Consider the following 24,084-nt stretch of genomic DNA (forward strand, 5'->3'; position numbering starts at 1 on the left):
TCTCTGAGCCCATATCGTCACAGTGTCTTATCTGCTCCTCTTACACCAAGACTGAATAATTCTGTTATATTTTTACTACAATACCTTCCCAAACACACCTTGCAATACATAGAGTTCAGTAAGAAATAAATACGCCCAAACCCTCCCTTCAAATCTCATGCTTTTCCCTTTAACTCACAACCACGACACCATTCTCTGCAAAGGTTAGTCATGTAAATACGTCTTATTTCCAAGGGATGATCTCAGTGAAATCACTTCTCTGTTCTCATTTCCCTTTTCCAACTTTTTCAGATTACACCATAAATACGCTCACACACACACATCAGCATTCCAGACACAGCACTTCAGGGTGGTTAAGATAGCAGGGGGCAAACAGTAATAAGAGTAGTATCAGTAATAAAAGTCACATGTTCATGAACAGGCTGGAAACACAGACAAACTGGAGCTTTTACGTATTATTGTTCAAGTCACTGATCTTCATGAAGAAAAAAAAGTGAGAATAGCATGAGCAGACAGGGATATACAGTATTTTATGGCTCCAATTTATGCTGCAGTGCGAGTCCCACAGATAACAACAATGATAAATTCATCAAAACACTGTGAAAACATGACCACCACAGCAGCCAGCCTCATTCTGGTCTGTGTTTCTACTATTAATTCTTGTTTCTCTGTGAGTCACATTAATGGCACAGCCAGTGAATGATGTACAATATTGGCATCATATTCAGACATACAGTGGTCATTATTAACACCATTCACTTGCATGTATTATACACAAGAGGTGTCACATTGCATTTAGTATGGTATCTACTGTATACACTGTACAGTGCAGTCAGTGGCCACCGAAAATTCAAGAATAACTCTTATAATGTGTGATATACAGTACAAAACAATACATGTTGGTTCAGTTTATGTGTATGTGAATATACAGTAGATAGTGTGTGTTATATGTCGACATAGATAGGGACATGTTTTGTTTCATATAATTCTGTTTGATAATGTTCTCCTTGTAGAGGCAAGTGAGGCCATGCACAGACTCTCCACGTCAAGCTAAACATGACCAGAGAGCCTCCAAAGCAGAACCTCGACTCTTTCTTCTCAAGAATATCTATTTGATATTGTTCAGAAATATTTAAAGCCGCTTCCTTTGGCTGTGTTGTCTTCTTGTGGCCACACGGTGGCGCTGACAAGCGAGCGAGTGAACACTGTGCCGGGCAGGGAGCTCGTGTTCCCCTTTAGCGGCCCCATCATCGAGTCCTTTTTCTCAGTCACAAACAGATGCAATAACAGCTGATGTTACAGATAAACGACAGAGAGAGAACAGCAGAGAGAAAGCAAGCAAGAACAAGAATTCAGCATTATAACTTAATACCAAACAAAGATGCAACAGGAGTGAGGACACGTGAAGAGAAAGAGAGAGACTCTGAAACTGGAGGAGTGAGAAAGAAACAGATTTAACTGAGAAAGTGTGGCTTTCTTCTGTCTGGCAGTGCACTGGCGGAGACCCCGCCTGGGACAGACTGGGACTGGGCGGCTGAGTTGTGCTTGTTATTACTGAGTTTTGTCCGGAGAGGAAAACGGAGAGAAGTTTGGAGTGTGCTTGAACATCTACATGCAGGACTACAAGTGGGAGGTTATGTATTTGAGAGGACCGTCCCAAAATAAGGGTTGTTTTTCTATGTCATGCTCATTTCTAAATAGATCCCTTATCCCAAGTGAAACCCAGGCCAGAGGAGTGTGCGTTTGGCTTCTGTGGCCACTTCTCGCTTTTCCCCATTCGATCAAAGACGCTCATCCCCCGCCCCCTGATTCAACCTTCGGGATTTGCTGTTTGGTGCGACTGCCTCCATCAAAACCGACCAACAGATGCAGGGAGGGGCTGAGGCATCTGTTGCCACTGGATGAACCAAGGGCTCTGACTGGTTGGTGGCGATCACCTGACCCAGGAGCTGGAGACGCTGGTCACTGACATGATGCTGCAGCGTTTCTTCACCATCATGTTGATGTAGGCCCTCATGATCTTGGTGATCTCCCCAACCTAAAGACAGAGAAAAAGGGATGGATTAATATGTGTCCTGATCTGGCAGCACAGCTTCATATATATATATATATAGCCAATCCTACATATACATGACATACAAATAAATAAATAAATAAAGGGTAAATAATGAATACTGAGCTCTCACCAGCAGCGTCTCAAAGAACATCTCCCTCTCGTCCACGATGATCTTGTAGGTGCAGGACTGTGAAGCCCCGAAGAAGGTGATGTGTTCGTACTGGAAGGTCTCCAGTGGCTTCGGTTCACCTCGTTTATACACCGACACGTTATCAGCGCTCACACTCAGCCACAGATCATGAGGGAAACCGCCTTCTTTACACTACAGAGAAGAGAAGAGGTTAATTGTCACAGGTACTGGCACAAATCTCACAAATCCATCGTTTCCTCTGTTATTTACTCACCTCCACATCAAACAGGGTAGATCCATATCCAGGCCACTCCTTGATGATGCTCATATATTTAAGCATGGCCTGATGCTGAGGCATGCCCTGCAGCCGGGTCCACTTCTCCAGAACACTGGTCCGCGTGGCAGACGTCTCCTCCTTCACCCACATTTCCAGCATCTGCTCCTCCTCCACCTGCGACAACAAAGGTCAACCAATGAGCGAGGAATACTCTGAACTATCAATGAAATCAAATACACATCGTTTGCAGTAAGGGGGCAAAAACCTCCACACTGACCTTCTGCTTCTTCAGTGAACCCGTCTTGAAGCTTCTCCTCAGGGTGCCGTCCAAGAAGCTCGGGGTCTTTCGTTTCTCTGTTCCGACCGGGACACCTCCCTGTCCTCCTATCGTGCCCTTCCCATCTCCCGGTCCTCCTCCGCCAGCTCCTCCAGCTCCACCTGCTGCCCCCACGCCTGGCTTGGTGGAGTGGAGGATGCGATTGCGGAGACGTCCGATTGGATAAACGGTTCCCAGGCTCCAGCCGGCCCGACCTGCTCCGTCACCGTGGAGATACTGGAGACGTAAAGCGGCCAAGTGCTGCAAAGTCTCCTCTGATGCCGGGAAGTGACCGCTTATCAGAGACTCATGGGCCTGAGAGCGAGAGGAAACATCACAGCAATCACATGTAGTATTCTGAGCTGAATACTGAAGCAGTACAACATTTTACTTGTGCTATGTATTCCATTGATTCAACATGGTATTCCCTGATGTGTTTAAAATCGTCTAAGAGTAAAAAATGGAAAATACTTAAGACATAAGCACATTTAAGAATGGCAGCAGAGAGTGGGTGCTGCTGGGTAATTACTTTTAACAAAGAAAATGAGTAATCTCATTTAAATTTCAAGAAAGTCATTAGTGATTAGTAATTTTCCAAAGAACTATCCCACAGCTATCAAGCAGTTATATTTATTGCTGTCTGGAAAAGCTTTCAAGCATTAGTCCTGCCTAAACAAACACTTCACACCTACACCGTGCAGCAAGGCTCACCTGCTCAAACATGAAAGCAAACTCCACTCCCTCCTTTGGCATGCTCTCCACATCCAAGAAGCAGTAGAGCTTAAAGTAGAGTTTCCATTCTCCTTCCTCCTCCTCCTCTTCACTGCCTGCCAGTCTGGAAAAAATAGATAAAGCAGAGCCGGGATGAGTTACCATACGCAGATCAAAACAACCACAACATACTTAACAGCGTAATTAGACAGATGGACACCTACCTAAACCAGTATTTAGAGAATTATTACAGATTAATCCTGCAGGAAAAACGTTTTATATACGGTAGAAAAGAGATACCTTTCAAACTTGGCCAGAACGTCTGCCACAATCACCCTGCTCTCCAAAGCTCGGTCTGTGCAGGCGTTGTGTTCGAACAAAGAAAACAGGTTCTTGCTCTCCTCCATGGCCAAACCTCTGATCAGCTTCTCCACAACCTGCAGCGGCGACACAAAAATACAGACCAGCACACTGTAGTTAGAAAACTTTCTGACCAGTTACACATGTCCATCTAAAGGTTCACTTGCATACACACACACAGTGATGCATTCTGGTCACCCATCACCCAGACAGTGTGCCGTATGATGGAGACCCACTGCTGCCAGTCAGTGTGACAGAGGGTGAGAAATTCAAAGAGCTAGTTCGGCACCTCGAGCCTGAGTATGTTATGCGATCAAGAGCTACAAGGATGGAGCTAAAAGCTAAAAAAGCTAAAAGCAGGTTAGCTCTGACCACCGACTGCTGGACAGCTCTCACAAACAAAAACTACAAATCAGAACAACCTGTCATAGCCGGTTATCTGGTAATTACGACTATTTAAGAGGCAAAATCTATTGAAGTCTGACATATTTAGGTCTCTCCAGTCATAATGTTCGGTAAAAATGACTGCAGGGTTAGATGTGAAAATAGCTAGTTACAGGTGAGTGGGTGTCAGGCTATCCAAAGCAAAATGAACCAAAATTCACATCCCTGACTGGGTCTTAAAATTAGATCTGTTGCTTGACTGAGAGGGTGATGTACCTCTCCAGCTGTGGTGTGTGAATTGATGGAGATCTTGCAGGAGCCTCCTCCGTGGCAGTAGACAGTGGTGCTCATCTCCTGTCTCACCAGCAGGGCGGCGATCTCCTCCTGGGAGGGAACAAACTCACGAGTCTTGGTCTTCTTCAGGGATTCCCCGATAAAACTGGCGTAGCGCTCGATATCTGTGCCGGGAAAGCGCTCACGTACCCTGAATCAGATCACATTCAACATTTATTCCACATTTATTCCGTGAGTGATACACCAAAGTGTGATCAGCAATCCAGACACACACATGCAGACACACACACCTCTTGAGGTGGAAGCGGAGGTATCTGAGGATGGCTCGACTAGGTAGGAAGGTGCAGCTCATGCAGGTGAGCAGATGCCAGTGTGCCCGATTGGCTGGGCTGTTAGGCTGAGGCACATGATTGGTCTGCTTGATCACCTGACAGTATACCTGAAAAACAGAAGCATGGAGGGGATTTGCAGAAACATAATGTTCTCATTTTAAAGTGGAAAAGGCACTGAGACCATAGAGCCTGATGCTGGCAGGTAATACTATGACAGAGAAGTATTCCAGGAAAACTATCATTAATGTCATTTTTAGTACATGTCCTTTTATTTCTAGTGTGTGAAAGTGTTGCTGGAACTTAAACTCAAACTAAAAGAGACTCTTCTTGACTAAGGTACCTCATCCCTGAGAGGGCGCAGGTCCTGGCAGGTCTGCAGGATGCCCTGGATGATGGGCACCGTGTCTGCAAGAGTCTCCATCTCCTGCAGTGAGTTGAAAACTCGCACCGCCTCATCCTGCAGACTGGCATAGCCCTGCTGCCTTTGTACTGCGCACACAAACAGAAGAAGATGAGCAAAGGCAGAGGAATGATTTATGTCAGAGTGGAAGTCTGTGAGTTAGTTTAAGTTTTACTCACAGCTGGTGACCTCTCCATAAGGGAGCGGCAGTAGAGGGGAGTGCAGGGGATGCTGGGTGTATCTGAGGATGGGGTTTCTCCGGTACATTTGCTCCACGATGTCTGGGTTCACGCTGTTCTCCTGCGAGAGGACACAAAGAGGTCAACTTAGCGAGTGGGTTCACATTAACGGCTTTGAAGACCTGACCCTGAGTCTCTGTGTGCGTGTTTGACCTTGATGTCTCTGATGAGCTGCAGAGTTGGGGTTTCAATGGGAGTCTTGCTGTCTATGACTCCCTGTATGGCAGCCGTCCACCTCATGGCCTCGTTCAGCATCTTGGTGTAGAGGCGGTAGGAATGTTTCCTCCCGTACACGATGATGTTCCAGTAACCTGAGGAAACATTCATTACAGCATCTATTAGATACAACCAGTAAGGGGATACTTATTTAAAGAAATCCAGTTGACAGTATATTTTTCATATATAATCTTGAATCCTTTCTTTACATTTAGTTCTTGACCTCCGTCGTCTAATCCCTAATTAAATCCGCCCTCTCTGCCTTCCCCCTTCATCACTCTTTCCTCACCTGTCTCTCTGTGCACGCGTTCATCCGGCTGAATGACGGAGCAGAGGGAGTTGAGGACCAGAGTTCCCATCTTGGAGGAGTTTCGCTCTGAGCTCTTGTAGTAATCCAGGGAGTTGTGGGTCAGAACAAACCAGCGCTTCTTCAGCTTCAGGGAGGTGCTCTTAGCGTTCGTCTTCATCTCCTTTTGGAGCCAGCCTGAGAGATGACAAGGCAAGGAATATATGAATATATGAATTCAACAGATTACCTCATCTAAGCTTCATATTTATCAGCATCTATAACTGACTCCGTGTACACTTCCTAAAGAGTAATCAAATCTTGTGATTGTGTCTGTGAAGGTTTAATGCCCGATAAAATCCGTTCTCACCTCGGACAAGGAACTCCTGCCCGTCTATCCTGGCGTCTCCTTTGGGTTTCTGCAGCAGACTGATCCAGTGATGCATCTCCTCCGGTGTGTCGCTGTTGCAGTGGATCACACGGTTGGCCGTGATGATGACGAAGGAGTTGGGCCTGCAAAGATCAAATGACTTTTAAATGAAGAAAATCCACCATCAGATGCTTCAGAGATGTATAGAATAGACAGCTTTGAGTTGCAGTGCATCCTGGTCTCCTGACACTCAGAGGATGGACTGCATTGTCTACAATAGATTGGGAGAGAAACTGACCCCAAAACCAAAAGTGGATTATCTTTTCTATCATCCATATAATAACTGTCAATTAAACAAATTAGAAAAACATAAACAAAGACCAAAATGCATTTCCTTTCTTTTTGATGATTCGTCCGACTCACCGATCAGGGTTGTCTGAAGCACAAACGGAGTCGATCAGCCCCACGTCAAGAGTTCCCTGAAGGAGGAAAAAGAGCAGGAGATCAATTTAAAACATGAATCAATGGTACGCTATTGCTTCTGCACGTAAAGACATAAAGTTATGGTTATCTTTAGAGACTGACCACAGCGTTCTTCGGGTTGGCCTGTTCATGAGACATCTCCAGCAGCTGCTCAGGAGTGCACACTCGCACCTTGCTGAGCACATTAAACCACCCACTGCGCAGAAAGACAGACGTGAGAAGAACGTCTACGCAGATACAAACATCACCTTGTTGCTGTTTTCCGTCCCCCTCACCTCGCATCCTCTGGTGACTCAGCGAACACCTGATAGGTCCTCTCGTCTGTCACAATGTTCAGGGCGTTCTCCTTTTCGTGGTTGTCCACGATCTCCCTGTAAAGACACGAACAGTTCAAGTGTCCGAGAGACACAGCTGCGGTCTAGAAACAGAGAACGTGAAGAAGGGAAGAAAGAAGTCGTACTTGGCAGCTCGGATGTCGATGGTTCCCTTCAGCTTCTCCTCACTGTCGTTGTCGTAGTACATCAGCTTACTGTCCCTCAGTACAAACCAGCGCATCTTCCAGTTTCTGAGGGAGAACGAGACACAATGAAACCAAAGGCCAACACAGTCCACTCCGGACATAAAAAAGCTTTATGTGACTCTATAAATGAGACATATTGAACTGAGAAAGTAAAGTATCGTCTTAATGTAGAATACCTCAGACATACTGTACATACATGTGTACAAGGACAGAAAGAACTGTACTCAAAACCTCTTTATTTTATAGGTACATTTTCCTTAATGAACATTTTTTGGATATTTTTTTGATTTGGTATCATAACAATAATCCATCTAGATTGCCTGTTCAATTCATAAAGATCACACACTCGTTGTCTTTCATTTAAAATGTTTTCTTTCTGCATGTCCAGGTCAAATGTTGGACTGAATTTGTGTCTTTTTTTTTGTTTTGGGAATATTTGGGATAGTGTATTATATTTATTATGACAGTATATTAGCTCAGTGACTTCTACTCTAATTCATTCTAAAAGATCAACTTTCGTCTTTTTTAATTAACTAACACTTGAAAAGTAAAATGTCAGTAAATTCATCAGCAGTACATCAGCTTGAGTAGGACTGTGAAGTCTTCCAGCACTGCAGAGGGTTCAAAGCAGTTAGACAAACATGAACACCTCAACAGGACACAGGGGGCTCATCACCAGAGACAGAAGACATTCACATCCAGTCCTTCTAAAAATCAAGCCACCATGCGTCCAGCAGGCAGACTGCTTTCATGCATCATGCCATCAGTTTTCAAAGAGTTAAGAAGAAAAGCAGCGCTTTTAGTTGAATGACTGTGTGTTTTGAAATGATTTTGAAGGTTTGCAGGATCTTATTAACTTATTAACTCTTTTATGATCTTTTCACATCAAAATTCTACTGGACGGCACTTCAGGCAGAGATCTGGTACAGAGTTTCCTTCAGGTAGCATGCAGCTACACTCAGTAATAACTACAACAACCTCCGTGAGAGAGTGGAGAGGCCTCCCCCCTTCTTGTAGAGCCAGCCGGACTTGAGAGACTCTTGTTTGGACCGGAACCACATGAAGGTTTCATCCTTCAACACACACCAGCGCCTCCTCCATGGGATCATCAGACCAGCTGAAGGAGCAGGAGATAAAATTACAGTCATGAAAATATGTGATGCGTAAAATTCAAAAGGTGGAGATCACTTTAAAGGGATATTTTGAAGACGGAAATACAACATGCCCACCCTTCATGTAGAGGTAGCCGTGGAAATATGGCGGTCCGTTTCCATTAAGCAAGGTCACTCTGCCATTAGTCACTTCTTCATCGGTGTCCATCATGCCATCGTGTTCATCGTCACTGTCTGCGTACTGCAACATCATCCAATAACATGTATTAGTTTTTGGATTGTAACAAATGAATAAGAAAACTTATTAGATTTTTTTTAAACAATACTGAGTGAAATTTTGGAAAGAGTTTCACTGTATTGCCGCTCATACATATCTGCGTGCACGCGTGTGAGGATGCGTGTGAGTGTGTGTCCTCACAGAGTCAGAGCTGCCTCTGTAGGACTCGATGCTGGCGTTGGTGCAGGTTGACTTCCTTGGGTGCTCGTCATCCGCCACGGCGGCACTCCCGCGGTTGCTCCCCGATACAGAGCTGTCGTCTCCGGCGGTGACGGACCCCTCCTCCTCCTCCTGGTCGTAATCTGACTCGGTGTCGGCCGGCATGCTGTAGATCGGCTCCTCTCCGTCCCCCAGGCTCTCCACCATGCTCACCTTCCTCTCCGGCTCCGCCTTGGCTCCCTTCTCGGCCTCTCCTGGGGGAGGCGGAGGTGGTGCGACGGCGGAGCCATCTCCAGGTGGAGGGAGAGGAGGAGGGGGAGGAATTCCAGCGAGAGGCACGCCATCTGTGGGCAGAGGAGGTGGTGCAGGAGGCACCGTTCCCTCTGCAAAAGCAGGCGGGGGAGGAGGGAGGTGAGCAAATATTTCCTGATCCAAAACAGCGTCCGTCTCAGCAGGAGGAGGGAAGTCAGGGAGAGGGATGCACTCTTCTTCGGCATGAAACCCCTCATCGACCTCCTCCTCTTTGGAGGTACCCCCGGTGGCACTCGCAGCTTTCACCTCTACAGCAGGTTTAGCTGCGACTGCTCCCAACGAAGGATCCACGCCACTGAAGTTGAGGAGATCGATGAGCTCTGTGGCCTTGCGGGACGCCTCCTTCTTCATCCGTTTGAGCTCCGCGTCCCGTCGCAGCTGCAGCTCCTGTTTGGAGGACTCACACAGCTGGGACACCCCGTCCTCTCTCTTCTTCTGCAAGCGCTCGATCTCTCGCTCCAACTTCAGGATCTCCTCCATCTGGTCGGCCTCATTCTAGACGGGAGGAGAGGAAGCATCAAATCAGCTCAGAATGGCTTTTTTTTAACAAACATTTGCTTTATTGGGTAAATGAAAGGGAGGAGAGTGTTTGTGTTTCACTGCATTTAAGAAAGAAACGCACCGAAGAAGACGGCTTCTCCTCTGACGATTTAGGCCTCTTCGCGTCTCCTTCATTCACTTCTTTCTGCTCCCCGTCACCCATCGCCTTCCTCTCCTCTTCGTCTTTCTTCTTCTGCTCTTCCTCCTTTTTCTTCTTCTCCTCTCTGAGCTTTCGAACTCGAGAACGCGCCACCTGACCTCGCCTGTGTCTCTGCAGCACCAGCGCCGCCTTGCGTTGCTTCACGAACCGTCTGCGTTGGATGTGCTTTCTGAAGTGTTTCTGGAGGGTGACGACACTGGAGCGTACTCGTTTGAAGTGCTTCCTGTGGGCAAAACGGAAAAACAGTGAATATATTACCATTACAGAGGTACAACCTTGTACACGAACGCATGAAAATCAGTTCCTTCCTTAGTTTCTTACTTGGCAGAGAAAGTGAGTAAGTGGGCTCGAATTATCATGGCAGCTTGGCGTCGGATTTCATCCCTGTCTTTCTCTAAACGCTGCTCCAGAGACTCTTTCATAAACACCTGCAGAACAAAGGTGAAGATTTACCAGGAAGACATCGAATGCTATGCATAGCAAACATACTAAATGTACTTTCTATTGCATACAAAAACGACTAAATGTTACCTTGGTCTTGCCAAGCTGCCACTCTTTCTTGGTCTTGTCATACTTGGTCAGGAGGTCTGTGCTCCTCTTCTTATCATCAGCGGCTGGTACTTTCTCTTTCAGAATGATCTTATACCTGACAGGCAGAAGAGAAAGACAACAAAGCATGAGAGACAACAAAAGAGCGATCTGAGCAATAACATCTCAAAGGGTAAAAATCAGAGATATTTACCGAGAGGCGAAGTCTTTGAAAGTTCTTCGGACGGGGAACCCCGCCCGACGGATCTTCACAGTCTCCAACATCCCAGAATACCTCAGCTGGTTGAGGACGACCTCTGGGTCAAACACATTTGGATTCTGCAAGCGAAATAAGATTTTTTTAACATGAAAACCGACACTTATGTCAATCAGGCTCTGAGACGGTATGAGTTTGAGGTGCTCGTATAGGTGTGTGACAGAAACAGACCTTTTCCATGTTGGGCTTAATGCAGCGAATGAAGAACGGGTTGGATACACTCAGAGTGGCCATGAGAGCATGGAGGGAATCCTGAGGAGATGGAGAAAGAAAAAAAAAAAAAAAATTTCTTTGGGTTTGTGTCAGACAAGTCAAAACATTTGAAGGCGTCACCTTGGGCTGTGTGACAATATCTTTAAGACGAAGCTCCTCCTTGTACACCAGCATCTAATAATCTCAAACTGCTCGTATTGCTCACCCTGAACTGGGAGCTGACGGTAGGTTTGCGTCTGGCTGTTCCCATCTTCTCCTCATTGTTCCTACTGCCAACCTTCTCAAACAAGTCATAGATGAAGTCCAGTCTGAGAAGCAACAGAGACACAATGAATTACAGAATATATATATATACACACACACACACACACACACACAAACACACACACTCTTTCTGTATACTGTTTGTATAACTCAGGTGAAACCTTTAGATATGTTTTGATTTTACATTAGATTTTACAGTTTTGAGGGATTAAGTGGTTCTCAGACCTGTTTGGTTCAAAGCCCATTAGACACTGTCAGTTCATGAAAGCTGACATTTTGGATTTGGTTTGGATTAGGGTTTTCACCCAACAACAAAAGTTTGGTGCTAGTTGTTAAAATAAGTAGAATTAAATTGCATTTGTATTTGCAAGCCTAGCCAATTGTCTCTCCTCACGCCTAAACTTTACCAATGCAATCAACAAAGGCAATAAGTACTAGCCAATCAAAGGCAGAGTAGGGCAGGTTATCCACTCCTAAAAAGTCGGATTCATATGTAGTTAGGGATAGGGTAGGGTAGGGTTAGGGATAGGGTTAGGGACTCCACAGAGTCCGCCATTTTTCTACAGTAGCCCAAAACAGACAAACAAAACACTGGCTATAGGAAGTACCTTTCGCCTTTTAGCATTTTTAGCGCCCACTGAAGGGTGATGGCTATTCAGCTGTTTGCAACCTCACCACTAGATGTCACAAAATCCTGCACACTGTCCCTTTAAGATGGGTTTTCAAAGCATTTCCTCTTTGAATGACTGAAATGACCCTATTACTTCATATAATCTCATGAGCTCTTAAGCTCTAAAAAACATTTAGTGCATCTGAATGTCCTGCCTGCTGTCTTTGAGCATGTTCAGGATGTCGTCTCTGAAGGTGTCTCTGTTCTTCTCCAGGATCCCTCTCACATCATACAGGACCTGACCGAGACAGACAGCTTCATCATGAATCCCTGACACGATAACATACACAGTGTGTCGATACGAAGTGATTCAGTTGCATATAACTCACCTCCCCAGCATAATGTTTGATGCCGAACTGATGATCAGCAAGTCTGGGTTTGACATAGTAAGGGTTTGTCTGCAGAAAAGAGGAATAAAGCCCCCAAAATATAACATAATGTGACGTTTTAACGCCAGCAGAGCAAATTTTCATAATAGTTTAGGCAGTTTGTGTGTAAATAACTCACAGAGTGTCTGCTGTGCAACTTCTCCAGCAGAGTAAAGTCAGTTCCTTTGGGAAATCGACTCTCTTCGTTCACTAATGCCAACAAGCCCAGTTTCTAAGAGAGAGAGAGAGAGAGAGAGAGAGAGAGAGAGAGAGAGAGAGAGAGTAAAAAAAAAACATCATGTAATTGCATCAGCTTTATGAAATAAGCACCACTTGCTAAGAATCAGTCCAATATTATCAGATCAGTTTTGCAGAGAGCATCTGAGGCAGACGTCCAGCACAGCTCTTAACTGATAGAGAAATATTTTTCATTTGAACTCACTTCAACCCAACTCTCACAGACATCATTATAACTTTATTATATATGACGAGCAGTGTTGGGGAGTAACTAGGTACATGTAACAGAGTTACATAATAAAATTGCAAAATAAATGTAATTTGTAACATATGTAATTAAATTGCAGTTCCTAATCAATATTTTTAAGATTGCAAAGGTGATACATCTGAATATTTTCTTCTCTGCAGAAAGCTTAAAGGTAGAATATAACCTTCATCCCATTGCTTGCAGTAAAGACAAATTTGAGTGCAGCACCATCGAGGGATGGGTTTAGGATGGTTTAACCAGGAGCTGTCTCTACATCGAGACACGCTCTATTCATTTGGCAGCATGTGCTCAAATTTTGAGTGTTATTTTTGAGCCTCTCGTCGGCCAATCCAATCAACGCACATTGCTCTAGGAAACCTCAGTCCGCCATGGCAGCGACCAAGCGACCATGTCAAGGCGTGTGGTCATATCGTCGGGCAAGAACGCCTTTCAGTGCTGGAAATTCAGCAATATTTTCTTCATGAAATCAGAAAAGGGCTCTAACATTACTGCTCAGTGTAAAGTCAACATTCAGCTTCCCACCTTCTCTATGAGGTCAAGACACTCTGCGTTGTCCATCCAGTCTATGGCGTCCCACTGAACACCTTCCCTGCAGAGAGTAAACCCAAACAATGACACATGTAACTTCATATCACTGCACAACCTACAGCGCTACATTCACAATTAACAAAACACTTGTCAAAAGAGATAAAAAGGGATCAAAATAGCAAAGAGAAATTAAATAATAAATTATATTCCATCAATGCTCCATTGAAAGCTCGTAACCTGTTCGTCCAGCAGTAAGTTTTCACAGTTTTTTATAGATGTTCCACATTTAGAAGTGCACCTGTTGTACTCGAGCTGCTCCAGGGAGAAGATGTGCTTGTTGAAGTACTCCTGAAGTTTCTCGTTGGCGTAGTTGATGTTAAACTGCTCAAATCGATTCACCTGGAAGCAAAGACACATACCTCACAAACAGATCTGCCCGGCGCTTAGAAAACAGCTTCCGGCAAAACAGCTCAAAGCTCTGACCTCAAAGTTCTCAAAGCCGAAGATGTCGAGGATGCCGATGGATTTAAAGTTTTCCTTCCCTTTGATCTTCTGATTGATCTTGAGGATGATCCAGGAGAAACACTGGGAATATAACGCCATGGCAACAGAGTCTCGGGAATCCACTGCCTGTAACGGTGAGAAGGGAGTGTTAGGGTGGGAGTGTGTCAGAGATCGATCAAGAGAAGGAGAATAAATGTGTGTTTATGTGTGTGCTGGCCTGTTCTATAGTGAGTGGCGAGCAGATTTCCTCTCCTCTGAGGATTATGGAGCGCTGAGTCAGGACTTCAGACAGCTGGAAGGCGTCCAGGCCCAGCAGCTCACTGGCATCAGTGACCACTGGAAGATGGACAAAGATGCATTACACTTCTGCAATACATCTATCCAAGTTTTCCCAACTCACTGAACTGACCTTGCTTGGTGGTGATCTGGGCTCCTCCGGCGGTCATGAACTCGATGTTTCCCAGCTGTAAGACTCCTGACAGCAGCTTAAACATGTCTCTGATCTCCTCCTCTGTGAACTCTAACACCTTCAGCGCCTCCTACGCAGAGACAAAAGCGAGGAAAGAGATTAGATGCTACCAACTGAAGAGGTGCTTTAAAGGCTGTCTTAAATTATTTGCAAAAATGCCAAATTAAAATATTTGTCCTTTAGATTAAAAAACAGGTAAAGCAGCTGCTGTTAAGTGCGTAACCCTCAACAGTCAGCTCAGATTACCACCTAACCATGATCACTTATACTGATATGAATGTATTTTGATCATTTCTGCCTCCAAGCACTTGACAAAGATGTGGGCACGGGGAAAAAAACACAATCACACCGACCATAACACTGTTAAACAGTAGTTTGTCATTCAGGCTCTTGTCCTTCAGACATCCTGATTGGCTGAGGTAGTGGAAAGATTCAGGAGGGTCTTCCAAGAAGTAGAGGCCTAGAAATATAGAGGAAATAATGTGATGTCAGGAGACACTGAGATCCTTAACTGCACCTGCACTATTAGATGTAGTCTGGAAAGCTTGTCTTGCCTGTCTGTTGTATTACGGAAACACTTTCTTCAAAAGACCCTAGTGATATCTGTATGTTTTTATGCTTTTCCTCACTTTTATGCTCCTTGTTAGCTCCCGCCAGCAGAGCGTAGAAGATGTGGTAGTTTCGCTCTCCAGGGTTTTGTCGTACCACTCGGTTCTACAGAAAAATCAATGCAGCAAAGCCACAATTAACATTTCATTATGATTCACAAGGCAAAACTGACAAATCACCCCTAATGAATATGAACTTGATTTGACCAGGCTGCAGATGTGGACTTGGTTACCTTCTCCAGTAAATCTGAAAGGTAGAGAGTCAAGGACACAGACCTGAGTTCTTTACAAATATATAATATTTGTTAAGACATACAATAGTATAATAATAACAGCTCATATAAATTATGGTACATTTGATGTATGTAAATATAAGGATACAGTCGATGACGCAGCCTCCCTGGATGTTGCCGCCCTCAGAGAAGTGAAGTTGGATGAATTTCCCAAAGCGACTGGAGTTGTTGTTGTAAACAGTCTTAGCATTACCAAACGCTTCCATGATCGGACTGCAAAGAGAGCAAAAAGCTGCAGGTAGTGTATTTTCAGCATTTACATGTGCAAGCAAGCAGTAGAGAGTATAGTACACCAACCATGTGCTGCAGAGATCATTCATCATAAAGTATGTTCCTCCAAAGCTGTTTTACTGACCTTTACTTATCTATTAGTGAGGAAGAAGTCTTTTTCAGCAGTGCTCTGCTTCAGATTACACACATGCATTAGTGCCCAATACCAGCTCTCCCACAGTATCTGGGTTTGCTCATTGGCAGAGCTGCAGACTTGAGACTTGAGATTAGGGCCTAAGTGCTGTGACTCCCTCAAGGCTTCACTTGACTTACGAGTTTTAAATGGAAATGTTTCAGGTCTGAGGGTTTGACCTGTTAAAATAATAGACTTGAATGGGCTCTCAGCCATGTAAAAACAGTCATAATAAATTCAATAAATTCCAAGTCATTTTAATGACGGCGTTAATTTATCATCTGTTTGACAGAAAATGAATCTGCAACTGGTTTGACTGGTGATTCAGTGTTTTTTTTACACAGTTACAGGCTTTCAAATGTGGGGATTTGCTTTAGTCTATCTGATCTTACTGTAAACTTTAAGGTTTTGGACCATTAATTGAGCATAATGTGCTATTTTATTGACCAATCGAATGAATTGCATGGGAAAAGAATCAGCAGGTTACCCGGTTATGAAACCAATGGTTAGTTGCAGCCCCAATCAGCATTCAGAGACCTTAAAGACTTTCCTGAGGCTTGTCCTTGAAGACCTGAGACGTGTTAAAACTTAAAACTTGAGCTGGACTTCTTCCAAATCACTTTAGGCTTGACTCGAACTTGGACCCATAGACTTAGAAAACAGCTCTGGCGGTAAAAGTAGTAATAATAAAAGAACAGGAGAGTGTTTCTTCTTCATTCTGCTCATCTGTACCTGCTCTGTACGATGGCTTGCTCCACCCTTGTACTTTTCTCTGACGGAGGAGTCCCAGCCGACTTCTGGCTCATCATCGACAGGAACTGAAGCAACAGTTTAGTGCTCTCAGTCTTCCCTGCCCCTGATTCGCCACTGGAGCACACGCGCGCACACACAACACACACACATGCAACCAAATTTAATTAAATGCTCTGTGACCTTCTGCGACATTCTCTTATCTCAAACTGGTCCGGTCGTTTAATTGATATTGAGGTTTGATAGCTTCCGAGATATTGCATTAGCTCACAGTCTGTCTTGTTCAGGATACTAAATGAGACAAAGCCTGAGTGTAATTGAAAGCATGATGAGATGTCTGACCCGACAACCAGAGGATGGATGATGCTGTGCCTTTATTTGCACCATCAACCTCTATTTCATCTTGCTCTGCAGGAGCTAAAGCAGTACAAACACACTTCTTAGGATAACTAAACACATTATGTCTTCTATGTTTAAAAAGCACAAAAAACAAAGTGTGAAAATGACATTGTGCTCATACAGGCTTATGTACAGGACTATTTCTTGGCCTTGCAATCTCTCAAACAGACTCTATTCTTACATTTAATTCTATTGTACGGATTAAACAAAGAAAATGTAACAACCCAGATTAGCTGTTTCCCCTTGGTTCCAGTCTTTATGCTAAGCTAGCTAACTGACTCCTGGCTGCAGCTTCTTATTTACAGATGTACATCGTAGATCGATCTAAAGAAAGTGAATAAGCAAGACCACAGAAAGATTAAAAAAATACATTTGTATTCCCAGGTAAGTAGGACAGTAAAAACTGTTTCTAAAAACAGATAAACCCTCTCGTCTAATGCATGCTGGGACTGGCTGCAGCCCCGCTGTGGTACAGGGCTTAAGAAGTGGATGAATGCACGGGTGGCTTGGGAGATCAAAACAAGCTCCTCCATGGTTGAAACTCACCTGATGAGGACACACTGACTGTCATGGCGCTTCCAGATGCAACGGTAGCATTCATTAGCCACAGCAAAGATGTGTGGAGGGAGCTCCCCGAGATGGTGCTTGGAGTACAGGTCCACCCTCTCTGTGTCGTACATACCTGGGATCTGCTTGTAGGGGTTGACGGCTGCCAGGATGCTGCCGATGTTAGTCTGAAAGGAGAGGAGTGACAGTTCAGGTTCTGTTTCTGTATCATTTTCCAGCTTTTGCTTCTTTTCTTTTCTTTTCTTTTGTTGTACAGTTTTCCACTTAAAGGCACTGACATATGCTTGTAAAAAGCAGTCTCCCAGGAACACAAGCACCTGTGTTGATATGGACTGGAGGATAAGGGAGCACAGCAGACAGTGGGAGTGACAAATGACCAGATTTTTATTAGAGCTGAGGTCAAATCAGTGCGATGATGGAGGAGGGAAGCCAGATTTCCAATTTAAACTGTTTCCACTGAAACAGTCACCTTGCTTTCTATCCTTCTGCGTTAGAAACCTCAGGTCAGCGCGTCTTCCATCGTGTCATATTACCCTGTCTGTGCATTCTGTGCACTGCACACATTCAGGACTGTGCTGAAGGACACATATAGTACACATTAATACATGAATACACAGTGACACAGTGAGCTGACCCACACAGGGTAAATTTTTATGATCAGCTTAAGGGAAATCTGTGTAGGGACAATATTTCATCATCTAGATTAGGTCACACTCAGGGAGGCTGTTATTGGTCTGTTGTCTGATAATCTTTCAGGTTTTCAGGATTTCCAAATGTCTGGGTTTCAACCATAAACGTGATCATAATGTACTAGTTTTTGGCCGTGATGACAAGAAATGAATTAAACATAATATGTTACAATCCATTTTATAAGCACAAAGAGAGATTTTTGTCTTTTCAACAGTCATGGGTGTGGTGAAACCCCCAAGGTGAGGTGAGTGATTGGGTTTCATGGACACCAGCCAATGCATCTATTGATTTCAGACAGATACACACAAACAAATTAGTTCAGTAATTAATTTTTCTCATGATTATTGAGTCAGTTATGCATCAGGTTTACTGTAAGAGCATTCATGCCTGCAGACAAAACAAGAATCATGCCTGTGTTTGCTGCTGTTTCTTGTTATTTCAGTGTGCTGTCATTCAGTTTCTGTCCACACGGCGACTCCGTGCATTGAAAGTCTAATTGTTTGTCATCAAAAAGAGTTTTCAAAATGCTCTCAGCTGCATTGTCAGATCAGGAAGGCAACCAACTGTCCATTGTATTGACTGCTTATTTTGAATACGGTATATGCTGTGGTCAGCTTTAATGTAAAGTGTATAGGGTTAATGGGCTTAAACGTCAACGGCTTATACAAAGCCAGTGAAATCTTCTTTTCCTAAAGAAGAAAAGAAAGACAGAAAACAAAGCGTGACAGTGTGGTGAAATAATTCAAGTTGATCCGGATGTTGTTGTTTCAGTAGTTCGTATTAAAATAACTCTGCTAGCATTAAAAAAAAATACACTTGAGTTGTAAATCAGTGTATTTTTGGTGAACTACAGAAATGATCAAACTCCATTGACAGTCTGACTCGCTATAATAAGAAAATTAGGATTTTACCTTTACCTTAACTCCATCTTTTATGTCATTAATCTTTTGTCAGCAGCAGCCATTGTTAGCCATTGTTGTTGTTAGTGGCGGAGTCCACCATCCATACACTGGATTAAATTTGCCTTTGCACGCACGAGGGATTCAAAGGAAACAATGCTTACATGAAATACAGCATATGCAATCAACTGGAAGGAGCAGCCACAGTTTAAAGCAGCAGAGATTCATTTGTTCATTGTTTTATTTGACTGATTTGATTTACTACAATAATTTCACTTTATACGACTCTCGCCATCGCTTCCACTTAGAGCAGACTGGTCTGATGAGATGATTTGTGCTTCCCACTAAAAGCCTCACACATGCAAAGATTGCTGAAAGCGGGGAAGGCGGTCAAACACACAGAATGCACTTACATAGATGTTATCCTTCTGGTAGCGCTGGTACAGGTTGTGCATGATGGCGGCTTCGTGCAGCTCAGCCAGAGCTGACATGTCCTCCACCCCTTCGATGCTGGACTGGTGCATAGCGTACACCCGCTCCCTGGTGACCTCCGCCTGCTGCAAGTACAACACCTGGAAAACAACAAGGCATACAGATTGTTACCTATATATAAGTTTATTCAAATACGTGAGTTTCATTGTAATGAAATGCAATCATTTGCTCGTTTTTGTGCATACACACTTTTACCTCAGCCCATCTATGTCCACATCAGTAAGTGATTTCCTGCCATGGCTTTCAATAATCCTGAGAAAACACCTGAACTTGTTGCAGTCATACTGGAGGAAGTTCTAACTGGACCTGAAAGCGATGTAACCCAAAGCAGGTGCTCCTGATGGCAGGTAACCAACATCCACAAGAATATGAACTGAGAGTAAATGTTTGATTAAAAGTTGCAGCTGTAAAGTCTAGCTTTCACTGGCATTGTCGATAGTTTGACATCTTGGGAAATCTCTTTATTTTTACTGAGAGTCAGATGAGAGGACGGCCATTAAATATTAAACTACAGCTAGCAGCCAGTTAGCTTAACTCAGCACCTGCTGAAATGAGCTAGACTGTTTCTCGATGAGACAGCACAAAATCTCTGTGAAAGCCGCTGCTTATTGCTACTAAATTTATTTTTCTGTAAAAATATTTAGAGGTGCTGTTGGCAGCTTTCGTTACCTCCAGTCTTTGTACTAAGCTAAGCTAACTGCATGCTAGCTGTAGCTTCATGTTTATCTTCTCATCCAATTCTCGGCAAGAAAGCTAAAGCACATTCATTATTTTCTTATTGTTTTAAAGTAATATCCCTTGTAATATCTCACACACACTGAAACTGAGTGATGTGTTGTATTGCATCGAGATGGAGTGTATTGCATCGTGTGTTACGCTGTTGTTACTTGACACTGTGTGCGTTCAAGGGCGAATTTTTTAAAAAAAAGGAAAATATGTCTCATTAGTCTGCTTCATTCTGAGGCAGACGTAATAATCGAGTTTCAGATGTCAAGTGGGTGATAATGCCTCCTGGATAATCTGGTATCTGGTGGAGACTAAGGAGGAAGCAGATGTGCTCACACACAAATGAAAAACGATACCGACATTGGAAGGTCTTTCCATTTTTAGCATGAACGGGCTAATTGTGATGCAACGTGCAGAAAATCCACATGATGGGAACACAGAGCTTTGTGGCTCATTGTCTAAACGGACCCCGATCTCATCTATGTCATCCATCGCCATGGAAACTGGGGAGTAGGGGGACAAGATGGGTGGGGATCCCGGCTGTGGGAGGGGGAGGAAGAAGAAGAAGAAGAAGAAAAGGTAGAGAAACAGAGAAGAAGAGCCAGAGTAACAGATCTGATCTGGCAGGACCTGACAGGTGAAATCAGCTCGGTGTGTATTCATGTCAGGCACACACACGCACACACACACACACACACACACACACGCTGCTTCGACTGTCTTTCTCCATTGCATACATCCCACACACACCGGGATGTTTCAGCATAAAGGTCGTTCATTCATTCCAGCAAAATCAACTCTTCTAAGAATAGAAAGCGAGGCCTTTACAGTGCTGGTTTGTGAATATGTCAGCTTAGTCTCACAGCCAGCCTCCACCCCGTGTGTGTTTGTGTGTGTGCTGCTGCTCTAACAGATGTGTTGGACGTCTGTTGAGGGTGGCAGAGGGGCGCGCTGTAGGCGTTCAGACATCTTGTTCTTAAATAAATCTACTTCACTCCAGTCTTCCGCTGCACAAAGCTGTTGAGTGCAGACAAACAATGAATAAACTCGCAGCAGCATCATCGTTGCAAGTAAAACGCTGTGTGTGGCCAATTACAGCACAGGTTGTTCACTCCTCTTCCTCTCTCGTGTTTTGTAGAAGGAAACGCTGTTGATGAGGGTCTAGCCTATGGAAGTCACTAACCTTTCCCCACTCACTCAGCTGTGATGAAATGACCCAATTACCCCGCATCCTCCATTAGAGAGAGCAGAACTCATGCAGGGTTCACTGGCTAACAGCTCACCGCCTTCTCTATGACCCCGTCCACTTGGCTGTCTGTCTTCACCTTTCTTCAACTGTGCTGCTCAATCAGGACGCTGACATACGTACAGTATATAAAAGAGTACTGCAGCCAGGGTCAACATCAGTGGCCATCTTGCAGAAATGGCAGTGGAGTCACTCTCAAAATGTGGGAGGCATCACAGCTCTTTTCAGGTCACCGTGTCATTTTTACACAATGATACTTTACTTTACTCTCACTGCTCTCACTAACCTTGTTTCCAGCCACATCAGACAGCTGTTTTCAGTGAAAATAGCTCCAAAAAAAAAAATCACCACACACCACCAGCTCAGCACCAGACAGCAGACAGACACAGTTGCAGAAGAGCTGGTGAACGTAAATGAGCATTTAGCAGCCACAGAGCCACATGTCTGAGTTAGTGGAGACCAAAACAGAGCTAAAAATAGATTGAATATTGGCCTCACATTTGTCTGGGGGACACAAACATGACCACAAATACTGTTTCTATTGCCTACAAGTAGCCAAAAAACCCTAATGCAGGTCTAGTTAATGCTGCTCTCAGCCTTCAATGTTGAGTCAAGATCAACTTTTACATCTGCGTATGTGGTTATGTGTGATGTGCACGGGGGACACGCTGTTAGTCATGGCTTGAACAGCTGTACACATGCTTTCATGCCAACTGTACCACAACACTGGGGTGTACTTCTGTATCTGTGAGAACAGAGAGGGGACGGAAAGTCCCTCAAATTATACCCACGTCAATTAGTTTTCTATCAGGTTTTTCTCTCCCTCCTATCTATTTGGCTTCTCATCCTATTAAATCTCTTTTCCACTCTCTCACTTTCTGCATGCCTTCAGACATCACTTCTCTGTCTCTCTCATCTCTCTTTCTCTTTGTACGTCACTCCTTTTTCATCCCTCCCCCCTCTTCTCCGTCATTTGCCTCTCGATTCTGTCTCTGTTCTCTTGAGCTCTTCCTCCCTCACATCTTCCCACTCTTCATTAATCTACCCCTCTCTCTTCTGCCTGCCCCACACAGCTTTCCCCACATTTCAACCTCCCCTTTTCTTCCTCCATCTTTCCTCTTTTACTCTTTATTGCTGGTTCCTGTAACCTCCATACATAGATGCGCCCCCTCAGCTTGTTTTTTTACCAGTCGAGCTCTCTCTGTATACTCCTCTGCGCTCACTCACACAGACTCACTTAATGCCTAAATGGCTCAATCTGAGACCCCTGCCTGTAATTGAGGGCTTACTGAGAGCCATTTCAATGACAGTTGTGCATGTCTTTGCAGGGTAAATTATAGAGGAAAAAGAAAAGACTTCACACACACACACACACACACACACACACACACACACACACACACACACACACACACACACATACACACACACACACACACACACACACACACACACACACAGGGGAGGAAGGACTCTAGGACGAATGGGTTTTGGTTGTCAAAATTTTCTTCAAATCTTCAGACTTGTTCTAATTCTTGGTGGCAGATGAGAACCAGTGGCTGCGACATAGTTTGTTATGTAGGTTGCGAGTTATAACCGTAACTGTAAAATTCTTGTTTTATTGAGAGGAGTATCTCTTCACGTCACCTACAGCCACCAATCAAGGTTCTGATGTACAAATAGCACAGTGGAACACAAAATATGGGTCAAAACTTCTGTTCCTGTGAAGAACTAAAGTTAAAGATGACACGTTTCTTCAGTATTTCAAGTAAGATTACTGTTTTATTTCCATCTTTTACAGTTTTAAAATAACAAAATAGTAGACACCCTGCATGTTCAGTAACACCTGCTTTGGCCACTATCACAGCTTGTGAAGGCTTTTTGTCGCCAACTAAGAGTGTTTCACTTCTTGTTTGGGGGATTTTCGCCAATTCTTCTTACAAAAGGCTTCGAATTCTGTTCTGATTCTTAGGCCGCCTGGCATGTTCTGTTCTTCAGAGGTCTGTCCACAGATTTTCGATGATGTGTAGGTCGGGGGACTGTGAGGGCCATGGCAAAACCTTCAGCTTGTGCCTGTTGATGTAGTGGACTTTAAGGTGTATTTCAGACCATTATCCTGCTGTAGAGGGCATCTTCTTGCCATCTTCAGATTTTTGTGTGATGTTGGCTTCCAGAATTTGCTTTTGCAGTCAAACAGGAGTTCTGATTCACCTTTTGAGCAATCCTAAAGGCCCCTACACATGATCAGCAGTAAAAACGCTTTGCGCCAGCTGTCCCATTGTTTTCCTATGGAGAGAGCGCTGGCGCCCGATTAAGCGGCACCGCTACCCTCGGCGTGGCACACCGCTCGGATCTGCCGCTTACCGCTGCGCTCAAAGTTCAAATTACTTGAACTTTGACCTTGTTTACCGCTGACCTTTCAAAGCGCAACCAATGAGATAACAGCTCCAGGCAGCGTTTACGAACTACCGTTAAGCTAAATGCAATGCTAACGTTAGCTTAGCTGTTTGTGTATGTTTGCTATTCCAGGCAGACACAGTGACTTCTGTGTCTGCCTGGAATAGCGACTACTACTACTACTACTACTACTACTACCACGCTACTGCAAGGGCCTTCTTTTGCGACAAACTCAGATACATTGTGTATAATAATTTACAAACAATGATTAGCTTTCCGGAGTGAGAGGAAGTACTTGCGTTGCCTAGCAACAGTGAATCGCTCGCACTTGTTGATGACGTATACCTGAGCTCC

At 44.2% G+C, this 24,084-nt stretch overlaps 1 protein-coding gene across 1 annotated transcript in view; it reads right to left on the bottom strand.

Annotated features, from left to right (window-relative positions):
• Nucleotides 1-272: 272 nt before the first annotated feature.
• Nucleotides 273-24,084, bottom strand: part of myo10l1 (myosin X, like 1) — a 44,763-nt gene continuing 20,951 nt past the window's right edge. The window contains exons 3-43 of the mRNA XM_070979069.1: nt 19,283-19,441; nt 17,260-17,447; nt 16,297-16,431; nt 15,250-15,374; nt 15,102-15,115; nt 14,890-14,974; nt 14,614-14,720; nt 14,201-14,330; nt 14,009-14,127; nt 13,771-13,917; nt 13,586-13,686; nt 13,282-13,348; nt 12,394-12,486; nt 12,216-12,284; nt 12,042-12,124; nt 11,158-11,260; nt 10,911-10,991; nt 10,677-10,801; nt 10,466-10,580; nt 10,256-10,362; nt 9,857-10,157; nt 8,905-9,729; nt 8,604-8,727; nt 8,353-8,491; nt 7,315-7,419; nt 7,130-7,225; nt 6,957-7,050; nt 6,795-6,850; nt 6,372-6,514; nt 6,005-6,199; nt 5,653-5,810; nt 5,440-5,560; nt 5,201-5,349; nt 4,819-4,967; nt 4,511-4,718; nt 3,791-3,927; nt 3,491-3,614; nt 2,741-3,094; nt 2,461-2,637; nt 2,187-2,378; nt 273-2,038 (exon numbers count right to left, since the gene is read on the bottom strand). Coding sequence (XP_070835170.1) covers nt 1,934-2,038; nt 2,187-2,378; nt 2,461-2,637; nt 2,741-3,094; nt 3,491-3,614; nt 3,791-3,927; nt 4,511-4,718; nt 4,819-4,967; nt 5,201-5,349; nt 5,440-5,560; nt 5,653-5,810; nt 6,005-6,199; nt 6,372-6,514; nt 6,795-6,850; nt 6,957-7,050; nt 7,130-7,225; nt 7,315-7,419; nt 8,353-8,491; nt 8,604-8,727; nt 8,905-9,729; nt 9,857-10,157; nt 10,256-10,362; nt 10,466-10,580; nt 10,677-10,801; nt 10,911-10,991; nt 11,158-11,260; nt 12,042-12,124; nt 12,216-12,284; nt 12,394-12,486; nt 13,282-13,348; nt 13,586-13,686; nt 13,771-13,917; nt 14,009-14,127; nt 14,201-14,330; nt 14,614-14,720; nt 14,890-14,974; nt 15,102-15,115; nt 15,250-15,374; nt 16,297-16,431; nt 17,260-17,447; nt 19,283-19,441 — 6,105 coding nt within the window. The 3' untranslated portion in view covers nt 273-1,933. The remainder of the gene's footprint in view (nt 2,039-2,186; nt 2,379-2,460; nt 2,638-2,740; nt 3,095-3,490; nt 3,615-3,790; nt 3,928-4,510; nt 4,719-4,818; nt 4,968-5,200; nt 5,350-5,439; nt 5,561-5,652; nt 5,811-6,004; nt 6,200-6,371; nt 6,515-6,794; nt 6,851-6,956; nt 7,051-7,129; nt 7,226-7,314; nt 7,420-8,352; nt 8,492-8,603; nt 8,728-8,904; nt 9,730-9,856; nt 10,158-10,255; nt 10,363-10,465; nt 10,581-10,676; nt 10,802-10,910; nt 10,992-11,157; nt 11,261-12,041; nt 12,125-12,215; nt 12,285-12,393; nt 12,487-13,281; nt 13,349-13,585; nt 13,687-13,770; nt 13,918-14,008; nt 14,128-14,200; nt 14,331-14,613; nt 14,721-14,889; nt 14,975-15,101; nt 15,116-15,249; nt 15,375-16,296; nt 16,432-17,259; nt 17,448-19,282; nt 19,442-24,084) is intronic.

Source organism: Chaetodon trifascialis, chromosome 14 (genome assembly GCF_039877785.1).
Source record: "Chaetodon trifascialis isolate fChaTrf1 chromosome 14, fChaTrf1.hap1, whole genome shotgun sequence".
Lineage (NCBI taxonomy): Eukaryota > Metazoa > Chordata > Actinopteri > Chaetodontiformes > Chaetodontidae > Chaetodon > Chaetodon trifascialis.